Source organism: Cyrtonyx montezumae, unplaced genomic scaffold (assembly GCF_038088225.1).
Source record: "Cyrtonyx montezumae isolate F1298 unplaced genomic scaffold, pur_monq_1.0 scaffold_18, whole genome shotgun sequence".
Lineage (NCBI taxonomy): Eukaryota > Metazoa > Chordata > Aves > Galliformes > Odontophoridae > Cyrtonyx > Cyrtonyx montezumae.
The window spans coordinates 12,173,821-12,196,634 of NW_027071914.1; the positions used below are offsets into that span (position 1 = coordinate 12,173,821).

Here is a 22,814-nt window from a genome sequence, read left to right on the forward strand (position 1 = left end):
TGCTCAGGAGTGGCATAGACATACAGCAACCCATAGCAGCACACTCTCCAGCAATGCTGATGTGCATTCACTGAAATGTGGTGTTGCCCACCAAAAAGGGACAGGAATATCCTACAGTACCCATCACGTCTCAGCCTTGTCCCGCTGAAGCTTGCAATGGAAACAGCTTTGATGAGTTGCATCTTAGGCCCCATATCTGGGAATTCTTCTGCAGCAGGAATGGGGAAGGAGGCTGCGCTCCTTACTCCTTGCGATCGCTCCTTTTGCAATTCCACAGGTTCATTTGGTCAAGCTGTTTGAAGTGGATTTCTTGTTTTCTTTAGCTTGAGCACTCAAGTATAGAGCACATCTGAACTCAGTAGCAAATGAAAGCAGAAAAAAATTGTTTTTCCCTAGCTAGCTGGGTAAGCATCTATTCAGAGGCATCAATGTATGCACTGTGAGAAAATATCATGCCTTCTAAAGTTCATTCAGCAGTTGAGTCCTTCGGGCTTGGTTTTTTTTTTTTCTTTTCACATTCTCCTCTTGATGGAGCAATTCCACATCTCCACAATATTTAGCTTTCTGTGTCTCAAATCTGGGCACTTTATATTTGAATGCTACCATGTGTGCACTTTTCAGTGAAATACAATGCTATTCAAATCACCTTTTTTTTTCCCCCCATTAAAGAGCATATATAATTTTCAGTCTGGGCTTTTGGGCCCACTCCTTCTCACTTAGTTGACTTTAGATCACAGAAGTCTAGCTGCAGTAAAACTATTCATCAGTTTCTTTTCTACAACAGCACTCAAATGTGAATATGGAAATGTTCTCTCCCTGTGTCTTCATGCTGAAGAAAAAGGTGGAGATGAACCATCTTCCATGGCCTGTCTTTTAAAAATGCCAAGAGTACATTAAAAAGAGCACCCACTTCCAGATAAATATGCATAAGGTGTGAAGAAAGAACCTTCAAATTAATGTGTACAAAACCTGGTAGCAAACTAAAAATATTCAAAGTACCATGCAGCAGATTCAGATGGGCTTCCAAGTACTCCAGGGCTCTTGACATTATTGCAATTGTCATCAGACAGAGACACAACGGAACTCAAAGCAGAATCTACATAACACACTCAGAAGGATGAAAACACAGGTAACATTTCTTCTGGAAAGAGTCAGAAAATATCCAGTGATCTTCCTCCAGTGAGTTAGCCCTGGCTGGTATGACATTACAGACAGGAACTGGGAAAGTTTAAATTGCTTTTGTTTCTGTAGAACTTCACACTTTATCTCCCTGGTAAAGGTGGGGAATCTGGTTTTGAAGGTCTGGGCCACTCATTCCTATGAAACACTTGAAAAATCTTAAAGGAAGTTTGATAGAGATGCAAGGGTAGCTGTGCTTTGGAAGATGAGCTTTTTTCCCCCTGAGTACAGTCTTTTTAGCATTGCAAAGAGCCATCTACACCGCATTGTAGAATCTTTTTGAAAGGCTCACTAGCAAAATGCATGGGCTTTGATTCTCCCATCTTGAAGACAATCAAGGCCTGTACACTTCATCCAAAAAACAGCTGCTTGGCATAAGGCCACTCAACTCATCAAAGAAAGATCTGTGAATAAATGTTCCTCAAAAGGAAGTGGAGATGTGCCGGTCACTGCCCTGTATTCTGATATGAACCTTTTTTCCAGATAACTAGCAAGTGTGGTTCTTCTTTACTCTGACTGGTGTCATTTACCTTCACAAATTCGAGAATATTCTCTGGTTTGCCCTTTGCTTGGAGGCACATGCAGTGCTGTCAGCCTGACTAATCACCTTCACTATTCTACAGACCCAATAAAACTATTAGCAAATATGAGAGATGCACCAAATATCACCTGTATGTCCTCTTTTGGTTATGTTTTTGTGATAAATCACTGCTTGTCAGCTCTTAGACATTGTTTCAAATGGACTTCACTAAGACCACATATTTTAAAAGATGTGGCTTTTCAACAAAAAAAAGAATGCATAAACTCTATGGATGATGTGAAGGGCTGCATCTTCTGGAAGGTGGAATACACCCCAGAAATCTAGGGGACTTACTGACCTGCTAGGCAGTACAAGGGCAATCAACAGGGCTTGGAGCCTGGAAACCTTCACTTCTAACCCTGGAACTTATTTAAACCTTGAGTAAGAGTCCTGAATGATTCATGTAAGCCATTTATTAGTGCTAGCAGACTATCCAGGGCCAACTCATTCTGCGTTATATCCTCCAGAGGAACTGCAAGGTTAATTTAAGTAAGGTATGCCCAGTGCTGGGAAAATTTGTGTTATAGTCTTTCTCCTCCGTTATCAGTAATATAAGGCTAGGAACCAAAGTGCTGAACAGCCTTTAAGATTCAAAGTCTCACAAGAGCCTGTAACACTATAACATGATAGAAAGGACAAGAATAATAGCAGAGCAGCAAAAACATTAAATGCAGCAAACGAGGGCTAGCCCAAGTGCAGCAGCCACAAATAAATACATCAGCAAGCTGCTTACCTTTAGAAGGCCTCAGGTACACAAGCTTCATCAGCATGATCCCCTTTCCTCCACAGCCAACACTTAAATGAGGTCTGGGAAGGGATGTATCCTGGCTCCAGTCCTTCTGGTCACTCACACTGCATGCACCTGAGCTCCCCTGGGCTGGCCCTGCCCTCCCACCAGGTGCTCCATCACTGTTTCAAGCCATGACTTAGCATTTCCACAAAAGTACCAGAGAGACCTCAGCTCCCAGACACATAAATCTGTGCTGTGGAGACCGTTTCCTTTCTCTTCTGGGATGACTGAATCATTTCAAACAGCAGAAGAGAGAATAATGAATAACAATGCAGGTCTAATCAGGGTTTATACACAGTGTTATCTCGGAAATAGCAATGGAAAAAAGCTATTCCTTAAACATTAACAGTAACAGCTTCTACTCAGGGGAATGCTGGGAAAGGCAGATCAGTGCATATTAAAGTTAAGCTCTGGGAAGTAACTTGGCTGAAAGCAGACCTGGGGGTGTTGGTCGGAAGCAATCTGAACAGCAGCAGCCCAGGGTGTATTAACAGAAGAACTTGCTAGCATTTATCTAGAATCCTGAATCTAATTCTGGCTCCTGCAGTGCAGAAGACGTTGATAAACTGGAGCAAGGTTAGCATAAGTCACCATGATGTTTGGGGCTGGAGTGCTTGTCCTAATAAGATATGCTGAAAGAACAGGTCTGGCTCTGCCTGGTGAAGAAAAGGCTTCAGGGGACCTCATAGCAGCAGTACCTATGAGGAGGTCAGCCCATGGTCCAGTTTGTGGTCTGAGTCCACAGCAGACCCTGCTCTGAGCAGGAGGTTGGACTACAGCCCTCCAGAGGTTCCTTCCAAGCTGCATTAACCTATGATGCTTTGTTCCTATTTCTTCCCAAATTCTTTGTTGCTCCTGTCTTTACCCCTACATTTTTCATTTTTTATATTCTCTTCTTTTCCCTGTCCTCAATTCATAGAATCCTTTGAGTTGGAAGGGACTCTTAAAGACCATCTGGTCCAACTCTCCTGCTCCACAGCTCCATCAGTGCTCAGTGCCCCTCCAGCCTGACCTTGGGTGTCTCCAGGGATGGGACACCTCCATCTCTCTGGGCAACCTGTGCCTATGCCTCATTGTTTTTCGTTTATTTCTTTCACTTCTAATCCCCAGCATATCATCATTTAGTTTCCTAAAAGGTTATTGTTTCAAGCTTAGGTATTATCCTCCTCCTTTTTTTCTTCCCTCCTTCATCCTTTTCTGGACAAAGTTCTTCTTCCAAGCAATGTGAGCCATCAATCTTCAAACAAAACTGAAAAATAAAGCATCAGGCTTCCTAGTTCTGTTTTCCTTGCTTAATTTCTGATGCCATTTCAGATTTAATAATCTTGTCCATTTAAATACAGCTTGCTGTGTTGTAAGAACAATAAGTTGACTCATACTTGAGTCATTTCTGTTTGCAGCAGAAATTTGTTTTATTAAAGGTATTGTAGAATATGTTCAGATGCTCATCAATAAAAAGATATGTTTAGCACTTACTGTAGTCAGAGTGAATCGATAGATTTCTGGGTCAGCTCAGATCCAGTTCTGCATCAGCATTCACAAATGAGCACAGATAATGAAGGTGTCTTGGCCAGGCAAAGCATCTATCAGACTGGATGTTGCACTGGTCTCCTAATAGGGTAGACTAAGATGAATTTGTGCAGCCTCACACTCATCTTCTGTTTCAGCACTGGGAATAAGGCTCCCAGCTCATGGAGTGCACTGAGTTCTGGTAGAAAACTGATCAAAAATAAACTGCCGAATCCAAATTCGCCAGGGCACAAAGGGGCTCCAGCCAGCCCTGCACACAAGGGCTGATCTCATCACATGGGAACCATTCCTGCTCCTCAGCTCCAGAACATTGGTGTCTTATTTTACCTTATTTTGGAGCTCTGCCTCTCGCTTCTGAGTGGGCTGCAAACCACAAGAACATTTTTGAGATGTACACAGCAATCTGAAGCAAGCTTTTTAATAAGTTGATTCAGTTTGCTGTGTGTGTCTAAGGCCTGTTAGTTTATTTGAAAACTGTGGTAAAGCATTCCTCTGGCATGTATCCTTTTCATCAGTGTTGTGTCTAGAGCTTTCTTTTTGTCTCTAACCTTGTAACAGGAGACATTCAGAAGAGCAGAGCCATCCCTCGCTGCATTTAGCTGAGCCAAGATTTGGCTCCTGGGGATAGTGTAATGGAGAAATGAGCAGGAGGAGAACATCATCTGCCAGCACATTAATGTTCCAAATTATGCACATCCTTCTTCATAGAAATGGTTTCATTAATTCCAGGTAAAATAATATTGATTCTCAATGTGACACAAAGGCAGATGATCACAATAAACTTAACCTGCCTCGCAAAGGGATCCAAACAGCTGCTGAAGAAGGGGATGGAAACTCTCAACAAGCATTTTTGACAGTTACCCTAATGAGCAGAATAGTATCCTAATTAGAATCATAATTTTTCTGGAAATTGTGACATGGATAGATAGTTTAAACATGTCCTGTCTAAAAATAGGCAAGGAAAAATGTGGTTTCATTTACAGTTACTGTAAGTTGCATTACTATTACGTAAGCAGATCAGATCTAATTGCTTGTTAGAGTGAAAAATAAAACACCACTGCATTTCAGGAATGAAATAGAGGAGGTACACAGTTTTCCAATAGGAGCAAGACTTTTAGAATAAAATTTGTAATTCTTATAGCAAGTGTACCTCCACACAAAACCTAAAACATTAGTTCAGCTAAGGGAGTCTCTTGACATTCATTTATGGTTTCCTTTATAGATGGTAAGTGCTACATAAATTCCACGTGTCCTGTTAAGCATGTTCATTTGATAGATTCAGCTCTCCTACAACAAATGCCATACTTTTTACCATCTTTAATTATACAGTGCATCGCTGCATAGTGTTCCTTTCAATGTGACAAGACATTTCTTCAGCCCAACTCCACCATGCCCACTGACCATGTCCCTCAGTGCCACATCTCAGCGGTTCTCGAACACCTCCAGGGACAGTGACCCCCCCCACCTCCCTGTGCCACTGCATCACCACTCTTTCTGAGAAGAAATATTTCCTAATATCCAACCTGAACCTCACCTGGCCCAACTTAAGGCCACTGCCTCTCATCTTAAGAGCATACTGTGTATATGTCTGATATAAACCAAGGCTCTACAGACACACAGATGTTTTTCAATCTAGTAGAGAAAAATCCTACAGAAAGATCCCAAGGTGAGGGGAAAAGTGAAATGGATATGAGATGAAAAATAAAATGTATGTGTCATCTCAGGGGGGAAAAAAGCCACAGGTGTCTTGTGGGTCAGACAATTGAGTGAGTCGAGCTCTCCAGAGGAACATATAAATCAAAGGAGGAAGGAACTGTAATGGAGTATCAATACTGTGATTAGAAGCAAAAAGCTAGAGACTGAATAATTTGATTCTTCCTGCATAAGTCAAAGTCTTGCTGTACCAGATCCCCCCTGACTCAAGCAATCTGAGTCATTCTTGGAGTTTCAATACATTTTCTGCCATGACAGTCCTTTTGTCTTCCCCCATATAAATCCAAATCACTTCATCATGATGGACTCACTCAGTATGACAAGATTTTTTGCATCAGTATTTGTTTTCAGCTCTTGTTGCTGTTCATCTGCCTGTCAAGCCTGCATCACATCCGTAGCTGCCACCCACTGCATATTCAGAGCAAGAATACACACACATACAAATAACAGTCAAAATGTCTAATATAAAGGAAATAATTCCCATTAATTTTCATTAACTAACGTCACTAACAAAGCAAACCATCACTGTAAGTCCTCTCAGCAAACCCATCCCCTCTGTGAGACAAGAGATGACCAGGGGCAGCTGGGAGCATTGGGCTGCCCTTGCTGCCTTGCTGGCTCTGTTTTTGTCTGCCCCAACACCTCCACCAAGACCAAGTCTGAACACAGCTTCCTCCCAGGTATGGTTCTGCTGGGAAGATGGATAAAACTGCACATTCACGTCTAAATCCATCTTGGCTTTTAACAGTCTTTCTGTTCAACCTTGTTATCCACCTTCCCTCTCCAGACAAACGGAAAACAGCAAGAAGCTTTTCTAGACCTCTTACATACCTTGTTCTCTGGTTTAGGACAGATCATTTTATGCATTACTCACTGAAGTAAAAAAATGAAAAATCTGTATCGACTCATTTGCTGTCTTTAACCTCTAAAATTAGGTAAAATGGGTTCCACTCCTGAAGTGGCCTGAGTCTACAGTGTCTGAAGATTGCCAGATGCTTCAGGCAGAGAGGTGCTCCTTGATATTTTCCACTTTAGTCATGAAATCCTCTTCTTATTCATGTTGATTGATATCCTGGGGACTTCAGATATCATGCACAACCATGGAGAAGCTGTCTGCAAAGAGCCTAGATAATTTTGAAATAACTTACAATAAGGCATAGAAAGACTACTGCAGATGCAACTGTTATTAAAGTGCAGCTCCACTATGTCTTCTCTCTCCTCCAGCCTGAAGGGAGAGAGAAAACATACCAAATATATCTATGCGTTTGATGGCATGTTGAATGTTATACTGAATACTCAGGAAAACAATAACTCACGTTCTAGCTACTGCAGTGAACTGAGACATTCAAAGGAGAAAATAAAAAAAAAGACAAATCAATGAGTTATAAATTACACATGATTTGTAAGGGGAGTGGGACAATTGTGTTAACACATACAAAGTAGTGCAGCTGAATATTTCTGCTTACCAGCTCTGTGCACTCTAATTTGCATCTCTTTCTTTTCATCTGTATAGGTCTGAGGTTCTTGGTACAAGTTCTTAACTTGAACCTGTGGTTTACATCGCTCAGTGGCTCTGTGTGCAGACCCTGGGCAATGTCCCAGGGCTGCTCAAAGTGGCCAGCTCAGGTCCTGGAAGCCAAGCAGATATGTTGGTGTAGTACTTCATCTCAGCTAATGAACAGAATTAATTAGTGTTGCACAGCACACCATTAGCACAATGACATTACTTCCAGTTCCACAGCCACACTGTATGCAGATGGATGGGGAACCTCTGCCTCACCACAGAGATGTAAATATCTAAAGGAGCTTGTTTAGCATGAGTAGATTTCTATATTCTGAGATGAGTAACTTCAAATTAGACCATTAAAATGGTCCATATTTCTTCAAAATATATCCCTCCATAAGCATGACCCATGAAGGATTCCTGCATTTGTTATACTCTTGATTACCTCTACCATTCTCTGTCGCTTTTGATGAATATGTCCAATTTTCCCTGAAATAAAAAATTGCTCATCATTTACTAACCTAATATATACCCGGTAATTGGTGCCCTTGCAGAGGCTTTGGGAAACATGGAAGCACTTGAATTTACCTGTTCTTAAATGTGCAGTTTGCTGCCCTTAATGGAACACAGCAATGTGCTGTAGTGCTATTACATTAGCTAAGGAAAAGACTCCATAATGTAAATATGGCAAGAGAAATATCACAAGCAGTGAGAGCATAGTCAATGGCTGAGGAGGCACTGGCACACTCTGAATAGGGCTGGGACATAACTGTGCCAAAAAACTTGTCTGGCTTTTATTTTGCCAAATAGTAGACTGCATTCATGTACATTGCATAACATACTTCACATTAATGTAAATATTACATTACATTAACTACCTCATTCTTATTTTAAACTGCACACTTCTACAGCCAGCAAACAGGACATGCACACTCCTTTAGTGCAGAACAGCAAACACTAATGAAGCGTGTGTTCAGCTGAAAAATCCCAAATGCTTTGGTATTAATTTCAAAAGGAGGAATCTATATCAGTTTTCCATGTCAACTGTAAAAATAAAATATTTCCAATCATGCAGGGCCGGTTTCTAGATGTATCCTCCTATTCTTATCTGGGCAGATAAGAACATTGAATAAAGCTTTAAGAAAAGAACTGTAGTACACTTTTCACTCTTCTGGCCTTTCTTGTCCTCTCCATCTGCCACTTAATCACGGTCATAGTGACATGCTTCCAGGAGTGGACTGCAAGGCCAATAGCTCTGATTTATTCAGGTGCTCCAATACTTAGAGCCAATCAGCACTGATCCCTGGCGTGATCAGAAGGTATCCAGGAGAGAGAAGCAGGTGCAGGTGGCATATCCACACTTTCAAGTGCCCTTGTGTGTTTCTATAGCCCATAATTTTCCATTCACTGAGCTCAAGACCAGCCTGGCTGCCTTGTTGGCATTTTAGTAATAGCTCAATCCAATTTTGTTTCCTTAACTGTAAGACTGAGTTCAAGATGCCCAGATCACAGGTTTCCTTTTCAGTTTCCTTACGGTGGTTAATGTATGCGAATCAAAACACAGACCAATCTGGTGGCTATTTTAGAAGTATTTACTGACCTCAGTTACGATGCTATGGAACCTACAGGGAAAAATAAAATAAATAAAATAAAAAGGAGAAATAGAAATAAATGAAATATCAGTGAGAGACCAGGGGTGAGAAAAACCCTGAAATTTAAGCAGAGGTACAGAAGGTGTTTCTCTCCTACAGAACCCTGAGACAGTCAATCTCAACCTCAACCTGACACTCTAGTGTTGATTTTCCTTTTTTGTGCTCACAGTAGTTGAAGATCAAATTCACATTATTTTGACATTGCTAAAAAGCAGAGGAATCTTGTTCAGCTGAATCCCTAAGGAGGGCAGGAACAGGTCAAAGGAGCACACTTGCAGCTCCCCAAGCCAATTAAACCCAGCCATATGCTGAACAAAATGTCTCTGTGCAACTCTAGAATCAATCAGTTGATTCTTTCTAATGGAGACAGTTTATGTGAAAGATAATTTCAGCAAGTCTGAAAGGTATTACAAGAGAAGCGTTTCTGTCTTTTAGTATAGCTCTTGTGGTATGTTCAATGCCAGTAACAATTGAAATGAATGCACAGACATAAAGCAAAAAAAATTCACAGCACTCCACACATCAGATATGCTGCAGTGGGACCAGACCTTTGTTCCTTACCTACTGCTGCTATTTTTGGAGGCAGTCAGGGCTCATTGCAACATTTTTTCTTTTACTTCCAAGGTTATTGGACTACTAGTCCAGGAGTTGAAGCAGGAAGGAGTAAATCAGAGAAATTCTTTGAATGTGGTAAGTCTCTTAACTGTGATTCCTGCTGTTACAGAATCACAGAATCATTAAGATTAGAAAAGACAATTAAGATCCCCAAATCCAACCCCAGCCCACCCCCACCATGCCCACCAACCACATTCCTCAGTGCCATATCCCAAAGATTCTGGAACAACTCCATGGATGGTGACCTCCCCCTCCTCCCCAGGCAGCCTGTGCCACTGCATCACCACTCTTTCGGAGTAGAAATGTTTCCTAATATCCAACCTGAACCTTCCCTGGTGCAATCTGAGGCCAGAAAAGGTGTTTATGTGGGTGAAAGGCCCTAAAGAGCTCCTTGCCAAAGGGTGTTGGGGTGTAAAGTTTTACATCGATTGCAAGGGGAACTGGGCAAGGGCTCAAAAGAGAGAGCTAGAGAGAGGTATTGAGCAAACTGCACGTTAGGCTGACAAAGTGCCCGTAGCTACACTTCTGCACTTGCAGATTTTGTATTTCAAACTGCTCAGCTTTCAGAATCTCCAAAGAAGACATCCATGCACTGTGAAGCTTTCTGTTTGCTTGTTTTAGAGAAAGTCAGCAAGGGATCAAGAATTAATCAGGATTCAATCTACTGTGACACAGTGATCTTCCTTGTAGATCAGAAAGTACATTTACAGAATGGTTTTCATTCAAGAAGAAGCAATTTATGAGAATTCATGTATATTTAGTTCTAGAGGCATTAAATCCATCTTTGGAGTAATACGATCTTCAGAAAGATTCCTGATCTGGTCCTGAAATGAGATCAAATTCCAGCATTCTCAAATCTCCAGTCAGCCCCTTTTTCCAACCCTCAGTGCAAATTTCATGTCTACTTTGACACAATGCTCCCTTATGAAAGCTGTAAAAAATATTGTGATATAAGAAAAGCCATTCAAACCCTGTCGGATTTCAGGAGAAAAATAATAAATAGTCCTTAGAAAGAGGCTGAAAGTGTACGGATATCTATTCCACACAAATGACTACAAAAACAGGGTGACTTTCTGCCAGTCACACTTTGTTTCCTAGTACTTACTGCTGCAGAAAACAGAATAAAAATCAGCAGAGATCTGAAAAATAAAATCATGTCAGACTTTCTTTTTGCACTTGTGGATAGCAGGATGCAGTATGAATACAATTTCTTTTGTGACTGTTTTCCCACTGTCTGACAAATACAAGCACACAGCAAAATTCTCATCCTATATTTCATGTTCCCGTCTCTCTGAATCCCACATTTCTCTTTCCATATATGTATCTGCTACAGGAGGCAATACAAGTAGCCAGAACCTCTTTTCTTACTCTATAATCTAATGCACTTAGTGAACCAATGAATATGTGTGAAAGGAGGGGCTTTCTGGCTTAGGGACTCCTCGCAGGGGAACAGCTGTTACAACAGCAAACCTTCAACCAGAGCCAGGCAAACACTCATCTCTCCGTGGTTTTGTGCATCTAGGTCTGACAAGACAATTCCTCTCTCCCTCTCCCTGCGAAAAGTAAGTGAACTAGCACAGAGGAACTTAAAGAGGGCTGGATTTCAGCTGTGGGACATTTCAGCAGGTCCAGTAATGGCCTGGATTGGCAATTCCTCCTGGTTTAATCACCTTGCTCTACAGGAACATTTCAGGAGGTACTTAAACAGCACGGAGGATTATTTAGCCTTCCTATGTGGGCCCAAGCGCAGCCATCTGTTCTTGCCCATGGCTCTGGTGTACTCTGTGATCTTCATTGTTGGGGTGATTGGTAATTTCCTAGTTTGCCTGGTGATCCTTAAGCACCGGAACATGAAGACCCCAACCAACTACTATCTCTTCAGCCTCGCCGTGTCAGACCTGCTTGTGTTACTTTTTGGGATGCCACTGGAAGTCTACGAGATGTGGAGCAACTACCCCTTCTTGTTTGGTCCCATCGGCTGCTACTTCAAGACAGCTCTCTTTGAGACGGTGTGCTTTGCCTCCATCCTCAGTGTGACCACAGTCAGCGTGGAGAGATACTTTGCCATCCTCCATCCCTTCCGTGCCAAGCTGGAAAGCACTCGCAAGCGTGCCCTGAGGACCATCGTGGTGCTCTGGGTCCTCTCTGTTCTCTTCGCCCTCCCCAACATGAGCACCCATGGTATCATGCTGCAGTACTTCCCCAATGGCACTCTGGTCCCTGGCTCTGCCACCTGCACTGTGGTCGCACCCATGTGGATCTACAACTGGATTGTCCAGATTACTTCCTTCCTCTTCTATGTGCTGCCTATGGGGGTCATAAGTGTGCTGTACTATCTGATGGGGCTAAGAGTAAGTCCTGCTCAAATGCTCAGTGTTTCTGTAACTCATTCTTACGTGTTTGTGTCTGTGATTTCAACTTTTTTCTTGCCCATCTGTCTTGCCAAAAAAAGATGCACATATATACATGTGTGTGTGTGTGTGTGTATATATACATATATATATTTATTTATTTTTGTGTGTGTGTGTATCTATTTGAAACTCCTGGAAACACCCCTTCTTTACTGTAATCCTGCTCTCAAATGAATATAGCTATACTTTGAAATAATATAGCCCAACCTTTTTTTAAAAGGAGCCTATTGCTTCTCACATTTGAATGTTATTTAAACATCTAGCTCTGTAGATGGATGATTTCAGCCTCCCGGAGATTTACACCTCTGTGATAGGGACGAGAAAGAAATAAAACAGAAGGAAAATGTGAAAAGAATGAGAAGTAGGCTGGTGACAGAATCTTGTACATATTATTTGTTTTCCCTCTTCTTGTGACTGTGGAATTTCCATTACACCACTTTATTTTTTCCTTCCCCGGAGAGGATGTTAATATTCAGTTGTTAAAACTCACAAAGCTGTCATAAACTGAAATGCTACCTTGCTGCTGCAGCCAGCAATTTCAGCAATCTTCTCCTTAGATAACTACAGCACATTTTCACCACTGATTAAGGTTACCTTAGAGCTCACATGTGGGCTCTCTTCAGAAAGTGAGACTGGTTTTGCCAAATGTCATTATTTAAATAGAAGGATAAAATAATCAGCATCACAGTATTATTAACCTGTGTAGCCCAGTGTTTCTAATCATAGAGAGTCTGTGTTTTTTTCCTTCTCTTACATTACATAAATTTCAAGAATATGAATCCTGTCTCACTGCACTGAATGTAATTTAGAGTTTAAAATGCGGTGTCTGATCACAGAGAAAGAAAGGAATGCAACATGCTTGTAAAGATTGATGAACTTCCCAAATAACGTGCAAGAAATTCTACCAAATCTGTGCTAGTTCATACACCGTCTTATTGTTGTGGTATTTACTACTCTCTGCAACTACTGAAAAGCAATTTTTCCCTACCCAGGAAAAGCCACAGGGATTATCTACCAGAAATCTATAGGATGCAGAAGGACCTATAGACATAGAATAGAAATGATGGGGGAATGGCGTGTGTGTCGTTTTCAAGAGAAGACACATTTTATCTACTCACAGCTGATGTAACCTTGAAGCTTCAGCAACATTACAGTCTTCTGAGTGCCGTGTATTGCTCATAAAGAGTAGTGGAAAAGCTCAGAGTTGATCTGAAGGTCATACAACAGCTCCAATTCAAAACAGCTCCAGTTCATTAAGCAGAGCCATAACTTCTAGCAAACTTTGTGGAAGGGGCATCTTCTTGATACAGTTTCTCCTTCAACCTTTGCCAGGGCTCCAGAGTTCATGCCTCAGGATAAAACAGAGAAGGAAGCATGTGTGACATGTTAGACAGTTGTGAAAGGGTACCCTGTCGTATGGTTGCTGACTTCATTCTTAATTCTATTACTTTAAAATATATATATATATATATATTTGTCTTCCTCACAGGGTAATTCATGGCCAGCAGAGACTTCAGGTTGGTGATGTCATCACCTCATTATTAACCTGGATTTAATTTTACAGCTTTCTGGTTTAATACTATAATGCAATAGATAGCTCCAGTATTGGAGATAGCTAGGATTTTTGACATTCAATGAAAAGTGTAGAGAGTCCAGAGACCTATGTACACACCTACCTGAGAGACCTACAAAGGGGAAATAGATGACCAGATGTGACCAGACTGACCACACTTAGGCAAAATTCTTCTAGGAGTCCAACACTTCTCTTACTGTCACATGAGGCAACTTATTCTTGCCACTGTGGAGTTTGTCTCGATTTTCTCATCAAAACCTGTTCTGTCCCTCAAATACCTTGCTGTTAAAACCAGAATCACTTGGTGATGTTGGCTACCTTTGGCTAATCTGTGCAGAGCCCAGAACGGTTTGAGGAGAAGGGAGGGTGTCTGTCCCCTTCAACATGGAGCTTGTTCAGCTGACCCACTAACACATTCCCACATTGCAAAATGAGGTAAGAGCACACAGGGCAGCAATGGCAGTTCAGCAACTGGGTCCCAACAGCACCAGACAGATCGCTCAGGTTGGCTGGACTGTGTGCCCTAGCAGAAGGCGTGTACCTCCTAAGCACCACATTTTCCATCAGCTGGAGTGAACATTTGATCACTGTTTGTGTCAGTAACTTGCAGGAAACTTACAGAAAAATGTTGTCCTGCTTTTGCTGAGTGGACTCATCATGTTTGCCTGGGGATAGGTGAGGCCCTAATTTCACTCTGCCTCGTGACTTATAACATGAAATGCTGTAGCTAATAAAGATGTCAAAGTGGAAATCCAATTTTCAACTTCTTGCTCCAGACACTTATAAGTCTCTTGCAGTGACTGAGTAACATTCATCTCCAGGCAACTCTTTACAGTCTCACACATCCATAGTGATGTAACAGGAGCCACCACCTTGGTAGTACTTCTGTTATGCCACTGGCATGAACTGAGGCTACAAGCTTTGTCAAGGTCTCATTTCGTTCTTCCTTTCTCAAGACTCACTGTTCTACTAAATTGGAGCTGCTGCACTGTTCTTACTAGTTACACCCCCACGTATTACTACTTGAGGCTAAAGAGGAGCCTTAAAGCATCATCAAAATGACAGGAGGAGGGTGAAAAATAAAGATATGTGTGCCTCTGTTTTCAGTGTCAGAGCACTGTATACTACCTTTGGAATATTCACAGGATAAATTACTATTGAGGCTGAAAACCTCTGAAGGGAAGGTTGGGATTTTAATCAATCCAAATAGACATTTGTCACCAGATGTGTTACAAATCAGCTGATCCTATTCTGAAGCAACAGTGGATAGGACTTAAAGTGACAAAAGGGAATAATGTAAAATACAGGAAGCTGAATTGCACTGTAATTGAACATAATTCAATTTGCATGTGTTTCTCCTTTATTGGTTTTATGAATAAAGCATTGGCAGAAGGTCTCTTAGATTGGGGTAACAACAACATAACAGATTAATACTGTCAGTCAAACACCAGGAAACAAAATCACTGTGCAAAACAGATAAGAAAAATGGCATAACTCTCATGTTTTCAAGTCCAGGTTGATTTTTATCTTGTCCCTCGTTCCTGATATTCTTTCCCATGTAATTTAAAGTTCTGTTTCCAGTTTCTCTCTGTTAAAAAAGGCATTGCTCTGAAGTTGTAGTATAATCAGCAGTTCTCACTGCAAGAAGCTGGGTACAATTACACAGTCTCCATAGATGATTCCATTTATAATCAAAGCAAAATTGTGTTTTCATCCTGATTATATAGCCATTGTCTTTTCATCTCCAAAGCATCAGTGCCTCTCACCATAAGCGTATGAGGGATAAGCATAATCATTTGGGGGGAATAATATGTTGTTCTGTGGATCTATTTTTTTTTAGAAAACTGATATGTATATAAAAAAAGCAACCAAACAAAATCAAAGAAAGCAAAGCAAAAGTGTAAAATCTTGTAATTGAGCAGCGTGTGGTTGAATCTGCGCTGATCACGTGTGCTGTCTGATACAGAGCATACACGGATCTTTGTCATCAGATGGATTGAATAGCAATTAGTCCAAACACTCAGGGCATGAAACAAACTCCTCTGAATCGTACACAATTTTTTTCCAGTGATTACAGCTGTGTTTCACTAAGACCTCTCTGTTTTTTTGTGGATCATTGCTTTGTGCTTAATTGCGGGGAACTCTCTTAGGAAAACAAACAAAGAATATTTTGCTAGAAGAGAAAATAATGTTGAAATTGAACAGACTGTGAACCAAACATTGACTCAGTGAGAAAGGAGTAGGGAATTGCAATATCAATTTGCTGTTAATACGCATTCTCAGATATAGACAATCTGCACACTGTTTGGAACCTGAGGCTTCAACACTCAACGCAGACTTAAAACTGAAACTTAAATGCAGCTTTCTTTCAAGGAGTCGTGAGTTGTCTCAAATTTTGCCCTCTTAAACTCACACTACAGCTACAAAATACAAAAAGTGAAGTGCATGATGGGGATGTCATCTCCTATCTAAGTCCTTCTTCTGCCTCCCTCCCTTTGCCAGCTGAAAGAAGACAGATCTTTGGAAGCAGAGGAAATATCTGTGAATGTCCAGAGGCCATCCAGAAAATCCGTCACCAAGATGTTGTGTAAGTAGTGGGTCCTGCTGTTTTCTGTTTACCATGGGCAAATGTGTGCATGTTTACTTCAGACAGCTGAGGAACATATATATGAAAAAAACATTTTGGATTTTTACTGAAATGTTCGGTGACCGAGTCCTGAAATGAAAGCTACATAGCAATGGGCATAATGTACACACCATGGCTAATGATCATAAAAAAGGCTCATTAAAGATCATTAAAAGTCTCATAATCAAATTTTCTTCTTTCTCGAAGTGAAAATAAACATTAGACCTTCCCAAGGAAAAGGTGAACTCACAGACTGGACAACACTCTGGAGAAATGGTGTTCCAACTGTCCCTGAAGCACTCACAATACTTTATAATTAAGGGCTATTAAGGCAAAGTTCACCTTGCTACCGAGATGACGTTTATGCAGAAAACATAAATCAGCTTCAATATTTCATAGCATTCCTTTAGGCAGCTTAAGTCACCTTCTGGACTAGAAGCTTGCTCTCCAAAACCAGCCCACAACTGTGCCCGCAGATATTCCCATTTCCTACCTGGAACAGGTTTGCAAGAATCCTTAGAGTCAGCAGAGGGCGAGTTCTGCATGGAGAACACTTTCTCATTCATCCTGAATCTTTCATCCCACTTTCTCAGCTAGCTTTGTTCTGTACTGGCAATTGAGCTGCATCCTTGCATAACTAACTTTTCTTCTCTTTCTCCACGGTAGTTGTCCTTGTGATGGTTTTTGCTGTCTGCTGGGCTCCATTCCATATAGATCGTCTCTTCTTCAGCTTTGTTGTGGAATGGACTGAGCCTTTGGCTAATATATTCAATTTAATTCATGTAGTGTCAGGTAAAGCTTTCTCCTTCCATTTGCTTAGGTGCTGACAAATGAACAAACAAAACAAAACAAAGCAGTATAAGAGTTTTACCTGAAGTATATAATCATTTATTGTTATGTGACATGAAGTGTGTGTGAAAAAGCTTATTGGATTTGGTAGACAGTGACAAGACATGTGCCTTAAATAAAAACAGCTGGCAAGTTTCTGCAGCATTCAGGATGTTGTCCAATACAGTTGTCTGAATATTTGCTATAAATGAAGAAAATAAAAAAAGAGAGAGAAGGGGTATTATGCATCATTACCAGCTGTTTTTCCATATTGGAAATGTTCAGAAATGAATGTTTTTGTCATTCAGCTGCTTCTAATGAATACACAGCAGCAGGCATTGTCCTGCAGGAAACCTTACCGACTGGCAGGACAGCAGACTTACCTCCTGCCCAGAGCTGAGTGATACAACCAAGTATTTATGGCCCAACAATAAAATGAGAGCTTTTTTTCGAGAACACTTCTTTTCAGTATGCCATGGGAAAACACTGAATGTGGCCATTATGCAGCTCACACAGACTCAATCTCATACGATTGTCCTGGGGTGCTGCGAGAAATTAGCTCCCCTTGTCTGGAAGTTATCTCATGGCAGCTGTGATGGGGCACCAGCTGTGCAGATCACACTGTGGGGATGAGGGCTATGCTGCAGGCAGGTCAGGACAGCTCAAGAGAGCTGGTTCCAGAACAGCTGGAAATGGAGAACTCCAGCTAATAATATCTGCCACTTTCATTTCTCTTCTTGCTTTTTTCCACCCACAAATGAGGTCTCTATCTCCTTTCCCCCTAGGTGTTTTCTTCTACCTGAGCTCTGCAGTGAACCCCATCATCTACAACCTCCTATCCCAGCGCTTCAGGATGGCATTCCTCAGTGTCATCTCCCCTGGCTGCAAGCACTGGGCCCCTAAGCACGCTGCCAGCAAGACTCCCACCCAGCAGAGCATCTTCGTGGTCGAAGACCACAATATCATGGACTCTGCAGAAGACACAAGTGTGCCGGGCACCAACAGGACATCTGTCAGCAGTACTCAGCTCTCCACTGGTCTATGATTTGCCATGGTGTGATGCATTCAAGTGAGAGGGGAGCTGAAGAAAATGACTGCAGGAAATAGAAAGGGAAGACAGCCTTCTGAAAGACTGATTTCAGAAAGAGGAGCTCACAGACTGTCTTGTTGAATAAATGAATGAGGAGACTGTCATTAGTGAGTTATTAATCATAGAACCATAGAATGCTTTGGGTCAGAAGGGACATTTTTTTCCTATCCTGAAGTTAACAGGAAGGCTGGAAATCCCAGCTTCCTGGCTGCAAACTCCTCAGCAAAGACCTATTCTACAAAACTACATACTCCCAGTGCTACAAGCACAAGACAGACACAGTTTATCCAAATCTTACCTAATAGCCTTTTTCTGCACCAGCCTGAAGGCCAGCTCTTGCTCAGCTTAAACCAGGGCAACTCTCTGGACGAGCCTTGCCTGCCCTCTTCTAGCTTAAGAAGGCTGATCTCATTTATCTCTCCTGTAACCTTGAGATGCAGCTTTCTTAAGCCTCTCTTGACAATATGATCAAGTATATGTGAATGAGCCCTGGGCTGGGCTGATAAACGTCAGGCACCAGCATCCAGAAACCACTATTTCTGGGCCAAAAGAAAAATGAACTGAAAATTACGTAAAGCAAGCCTTTGCTTTCTGATCCAGGCAAATATTGTGCGTGTGTGCGACTGATCCCTCAAATCACTTTGTCAAAAGCTACCCTAAGATGGGTTGCTTCTAAAAGTCTAGAAATTGCTGCTGTACCTTCTTGTGGTATGGCGGACTGCACAGGTCAAAGATCTGTGAAAGCTCAGTAGCTACCAGGGAACAGCCTGAAAAGCATGAAATTAGGGCAAATATGCAAGATCAGAGAAGCTGACATAAAGGCAAGTTAAAAAAAATAGTATTTTACAGTGATTCTGTATATGCTGAATTCAGGATTTGCCACAAATAACAATATAAGATCTGTGAACCTCTTCTCCACTCTAATCACGCAAAAAGACAGCACACTTACATCCGAGCTGATGACTTCACGAGCTCTGCTGGATGCGAGGTGAGGACCCTAAGGTGATGTGGGGAAGGGGGCCAAGTTGAATTCTTCACATGAGAAAGAACTTCATACATTGCTGTGTCTCAAGTATCAAAGCACATTTGCTGTGTTTCAGAGAAACAGCTCTCTTGTGAATCACAGCACAGAAGTGGGTTTAGCCAGCACAATTGGCTCAGGCTTGGCATGGAAAATCATCCTCTGTGTGTCATCATGGGGCTGGGACTTCTGTAAAGAGTTTCACAGTAGATAAGGACATCAGCTTCTGAATGATGGCATGCTATATGTGTCATCAAAGCTTATTCCAGTCTAGTCATTGGGGATGTAGATGATATTACTCATCATAGGAGGAATGGTTTGTAACACTACTATGGTGAGCTCTTACCTTGTTTCCCCAAAAGTCTTTCACTTTTCTTCTGCTTGCTGGTTGCAGTGAGACCTGGGGGTCACACTATAACCAATGACTGCCATTTTCCTGCAGCCTGGGGAATTTTACCTTATGTTTCCTAACAAAGCCATTTTACTAGCTGCAGTCTTGAGAAACAGCCAAAGAAAAGGTAACACACACACACACAAGGCTCTGGAGTGAAAAGACAATTCCTTCTCCCTAAAGACACAGCTGAAATACTTTGCCACCCCCAAGTGGACACTCAAGCACTTCCCAGCTGTAGCCAGCTTTGCAATATCGTTTTTCCCTCTACCGATGAATAAATGAAATTTGTTTTCCTATTCCCATTGAGGGGCTGGGATTTCCTCCCTCACCTTATGCAGCACCTGTGCATCACCCTAACTGATCCCAGTGGATCCACCTGAGCTGCATTCCACTGAAAGCATGTCTTCTGCACTGTCCTAGATCCCAAAGCAGCAAAGAGAGAGTGTAGCTCAACATACTCACGCATCCATCATATGGTGACAGAACACTCCTCTACCAAGGTTTTGTAGCTCTCTGAGTGCATCTCATTCATTTAGGACCTGACAGTGTCGTGTTCTCCTCCCTCCATGGAAGATGACAACCTTGGCTACAAAGCTCAGAGATGTCAAATGCATCTCTGACTTGTGAGCACACAGACCTGCAGGCAAAATGGGAAGCTGTAGGGTGAAGATGTTGTGTGATCTTACAAAAAGTGGCCACATTTTTGTTCTTAAGGAGAAGAAAAGGCTTTAGGAAGGGGAGAAAGTGGTGGGAGTAAAAAGTGTGTGTGAAGGGGGAAATTTTAAACAGAGAACTGAGAATCAAATGGCCAGGAACACAACTTCAGTTTTGAACAAAATATCTTCTTTTTGTCCCAAAAGCACCTTGTACACATTAAGTTGGGCGTCACTCAGAAGTCAAAAATTATCGAGCTTTTTTGACCAAAAATCAAAAGTAAAGATGAAACCATTTAGCCTTGTGTCAACGTGAGCGTTCTTTGAAAATGTCACTGGGGGACATGCTGAAAATCTGCTAAGTTTTTTTAAAAAGTAAAATAAATGCAGTGAATAAAATACATGCAGTGAATAAAATACATGCAGTGAATAAAACGTGGGCTGGTTTGAGGATGAACACCCCAAATTCTTTTTTCTAAGACAGCACAGCTCAGTGCCCAGCTCTACCCAAAGTGAGGGTTCCTAAAGAGAAGTCAATGCACTTTGTCCCTAAGAAGTGTTCAATGTCCACTGGTGGCTTTTCTTCCCGAGAGGTCAGTGCCTGAGTGTTATTTATCACCCTGCTCTGTTATTTACCCTAGCTTGGAAGCTGGTCACAAATGTAAAAATACTGGGAAGATGGATAGCTGTGTCATGAAAGCCCATGATACTCCTTTACCTGTACGTTTAGCACTTCCATCGCCGAGTGCTGAAAAATGCTGGTAAATGGTTGAGATCAACTCCTGCTGCAAGAAAAAGAGTTACAACTCACTTTCCCCCAAAGTGTGATGAAAATATATTTATTTGAAGTCAAGCATGACCTCCTAGGCAGAAACACCTATTGATTTATTTCTCTGCCTCTCTTCCCCTGTGGGAAATACAGGAGTGAACGAGCAGGGGAGTGTGGGGGCTATGCTCCAGCACTGTGAGCAAAGCACGGGCAGTTTGTAATGTGTTATGAGGAAGTGCTTAAAGGAGAGAAGAATTGCCTGAATTGTAAGTGATACCCAGGTCCAGCGCCAGGTTCAATACTGAAAAAAACAGCTTGACAGCCAAGTGGACAGACAACTCTATTAAGATGATACAAAGAGGTTTGGGGAACTACAGTGTTTTCAGCGTGTAAGCCATGGCTTGTCAGTAAAATCAAACATAACACTTCAGCCACAGAGTTGGTTACGTGCACCTGTGTGTAACATGAAAATAAACTTACTGACATCTCTCCTCTGACATCTGATCCATCCTCCAGTGGTCCTTGTCCCTCTAATTTCACATGAGTGGCAAAAGATGAACATTTCCTGGCGGTTCAGTTAGCACTGGATGCAGGACTCTTAGGACTTACTACCAATCACATTAATTCTAGTTAAAAAAAAATGAATTACTTCAGCTGGTTTACATGCATGAAAATACAGCACAAATCCCAGGGTGGATTGTTGCATCCAAAGTGCTCTGCTTCATCAGTGGAGAAGGTTAAAAATTAGACAGCATGGTTGTCATAGCCAGGAGAAGGTCCCAGAGTGAAAAATGCTGTTTCCCAGGCTGTGTGACAGTCAGGTTTGCTCTCCCTATCTGCTTCTTTACAATAATTTGCTTCATTTTCTCTGCTGCTTATTAAGACACTCACTGGGTTTTCCTCCACTGAGATTCCTTGTTCCACTAACTGGTAAATGCACAGCAAATTGCTGGGCTGTAGCATTCCCAAGTCAGATGTAAATTAAGCTAGGGAAAATCATGGTGACAAAATCAGGAGAATAATATGAGGGTTTTCCTTTGTCAATAAACTGAGGGCGATAATAGGAAAGTACAAGAAATGAAATAACCTGTCACTCCTGCAAGGACAAAAATTTGGTTTTAGAATTAATTCCAAGCAGATGTAATGATGGCAAAAGTCCTTCAGAGGGAGTGAGGGGATAAAAAAGGTCGGAAAGAGATTCTGCAGAGAATTACCCCGTTTGGGCCTTGCAGATTTCAATGTCCAGGAAAGTAAATGCATTTGGGGTTGTCAGGATGGAACACTCACTGTAAAATCTTGCATAAAAAAAAGGCAGGGATCATTTTATTCCCTCTGAGATCACATTTTGGCTTTGACTGTAGCCCAAACACAGAAAGTTTGGCCCAGTTGCCACCAGAAGCAGAAGGCTGTTACCGTCTAGAGCACTGGAGAGTTGCAGGTGCTTTTTTAAAGGGAAATTATCTTAAATCCACTTAATTTTTAAAGATGGGGCTTTTTTAGGAGTAAGAGAGCTGTTGAAATAATTTGCTTCCCGCTGGCATAGCTGATTAATTAATGAAACACTGAAGTCTTTGTTATAAGAGTCCAAATAACTATTTTCTCATTCCTCTTCAGTTTATATTATGCTGTGAGACGCAGCAAAGCTCCTTCCCAGAGGAACAGGCTTTTGTTTGCTTTTTTTGGCTAGAAATGAGTTTTCTAAAAGAAACTTAATCTCAGAAGTCTACTACATGAAGAGGTCCGTCAGAGGAACCCTGAATTCCCTTTACAACCAAGAAGGAAAAAAGGCTGTGTTAAAATCAATTCATCTGATCTGTTTCAGACACCTACCTGGTACAGGTACGGGTCATCTTGAAATGCTGTATGTTCTTTGTTTCAAAGGCTGC

General features: G+C 41.6%; 1 protein-coding gene across 1 annotated transcript; it reads left to right on the forward strand.

The window, feature by feature from the left end:
• The first annotated feature begins 11,197 nt into the window (after window positions 1-11,197).
• NMUR2 (neuromedin U receptor 2) lies at window positions 11,198-18,046 on the forward strand. The gene is made up of 4 exons (XM_065734996.1): window positions 11,198-11,914; window positions 16,050-16,134; window positions 16,840-16,965; window positions 17,787-18,046. Exons 1-4 carry the CDS (start codon window positions 11,198-11,200, stop codon window positions 18,044-18,046), a joined length of 1,188 nt encoding a protein of 395 aa, XP_065591068.1.
• Window positions 18,047-22,814: the final 4,768 nt, after the last annotated feature.

Excerpts from the sequence above, each read along its gene's own strand:
- NMUR2 (XM_065734996.1), top strand. The coding sequence starts at position 11,198 with ATGGCCTGGATTGGCAATTCCTCCTGGTTTAATCACCTTGCTCTACAG. Across the intron at positions 11,915-16,049 it reads ACTATCTGATGGGGCTAAGA|CTGAAAGAAGACAGATCTTT; the intron begins GTAAGTCCTGCT and ends TCCCTTTGCCAG. Across the intron at positions 16,135-16,839 it reads ATCCGTCACCAAGATGTTGT|TTGTCCTTGTGATGGTTTTT; the intron begins GTAAGTAGTGGG and ends TCTCCACGGTAG.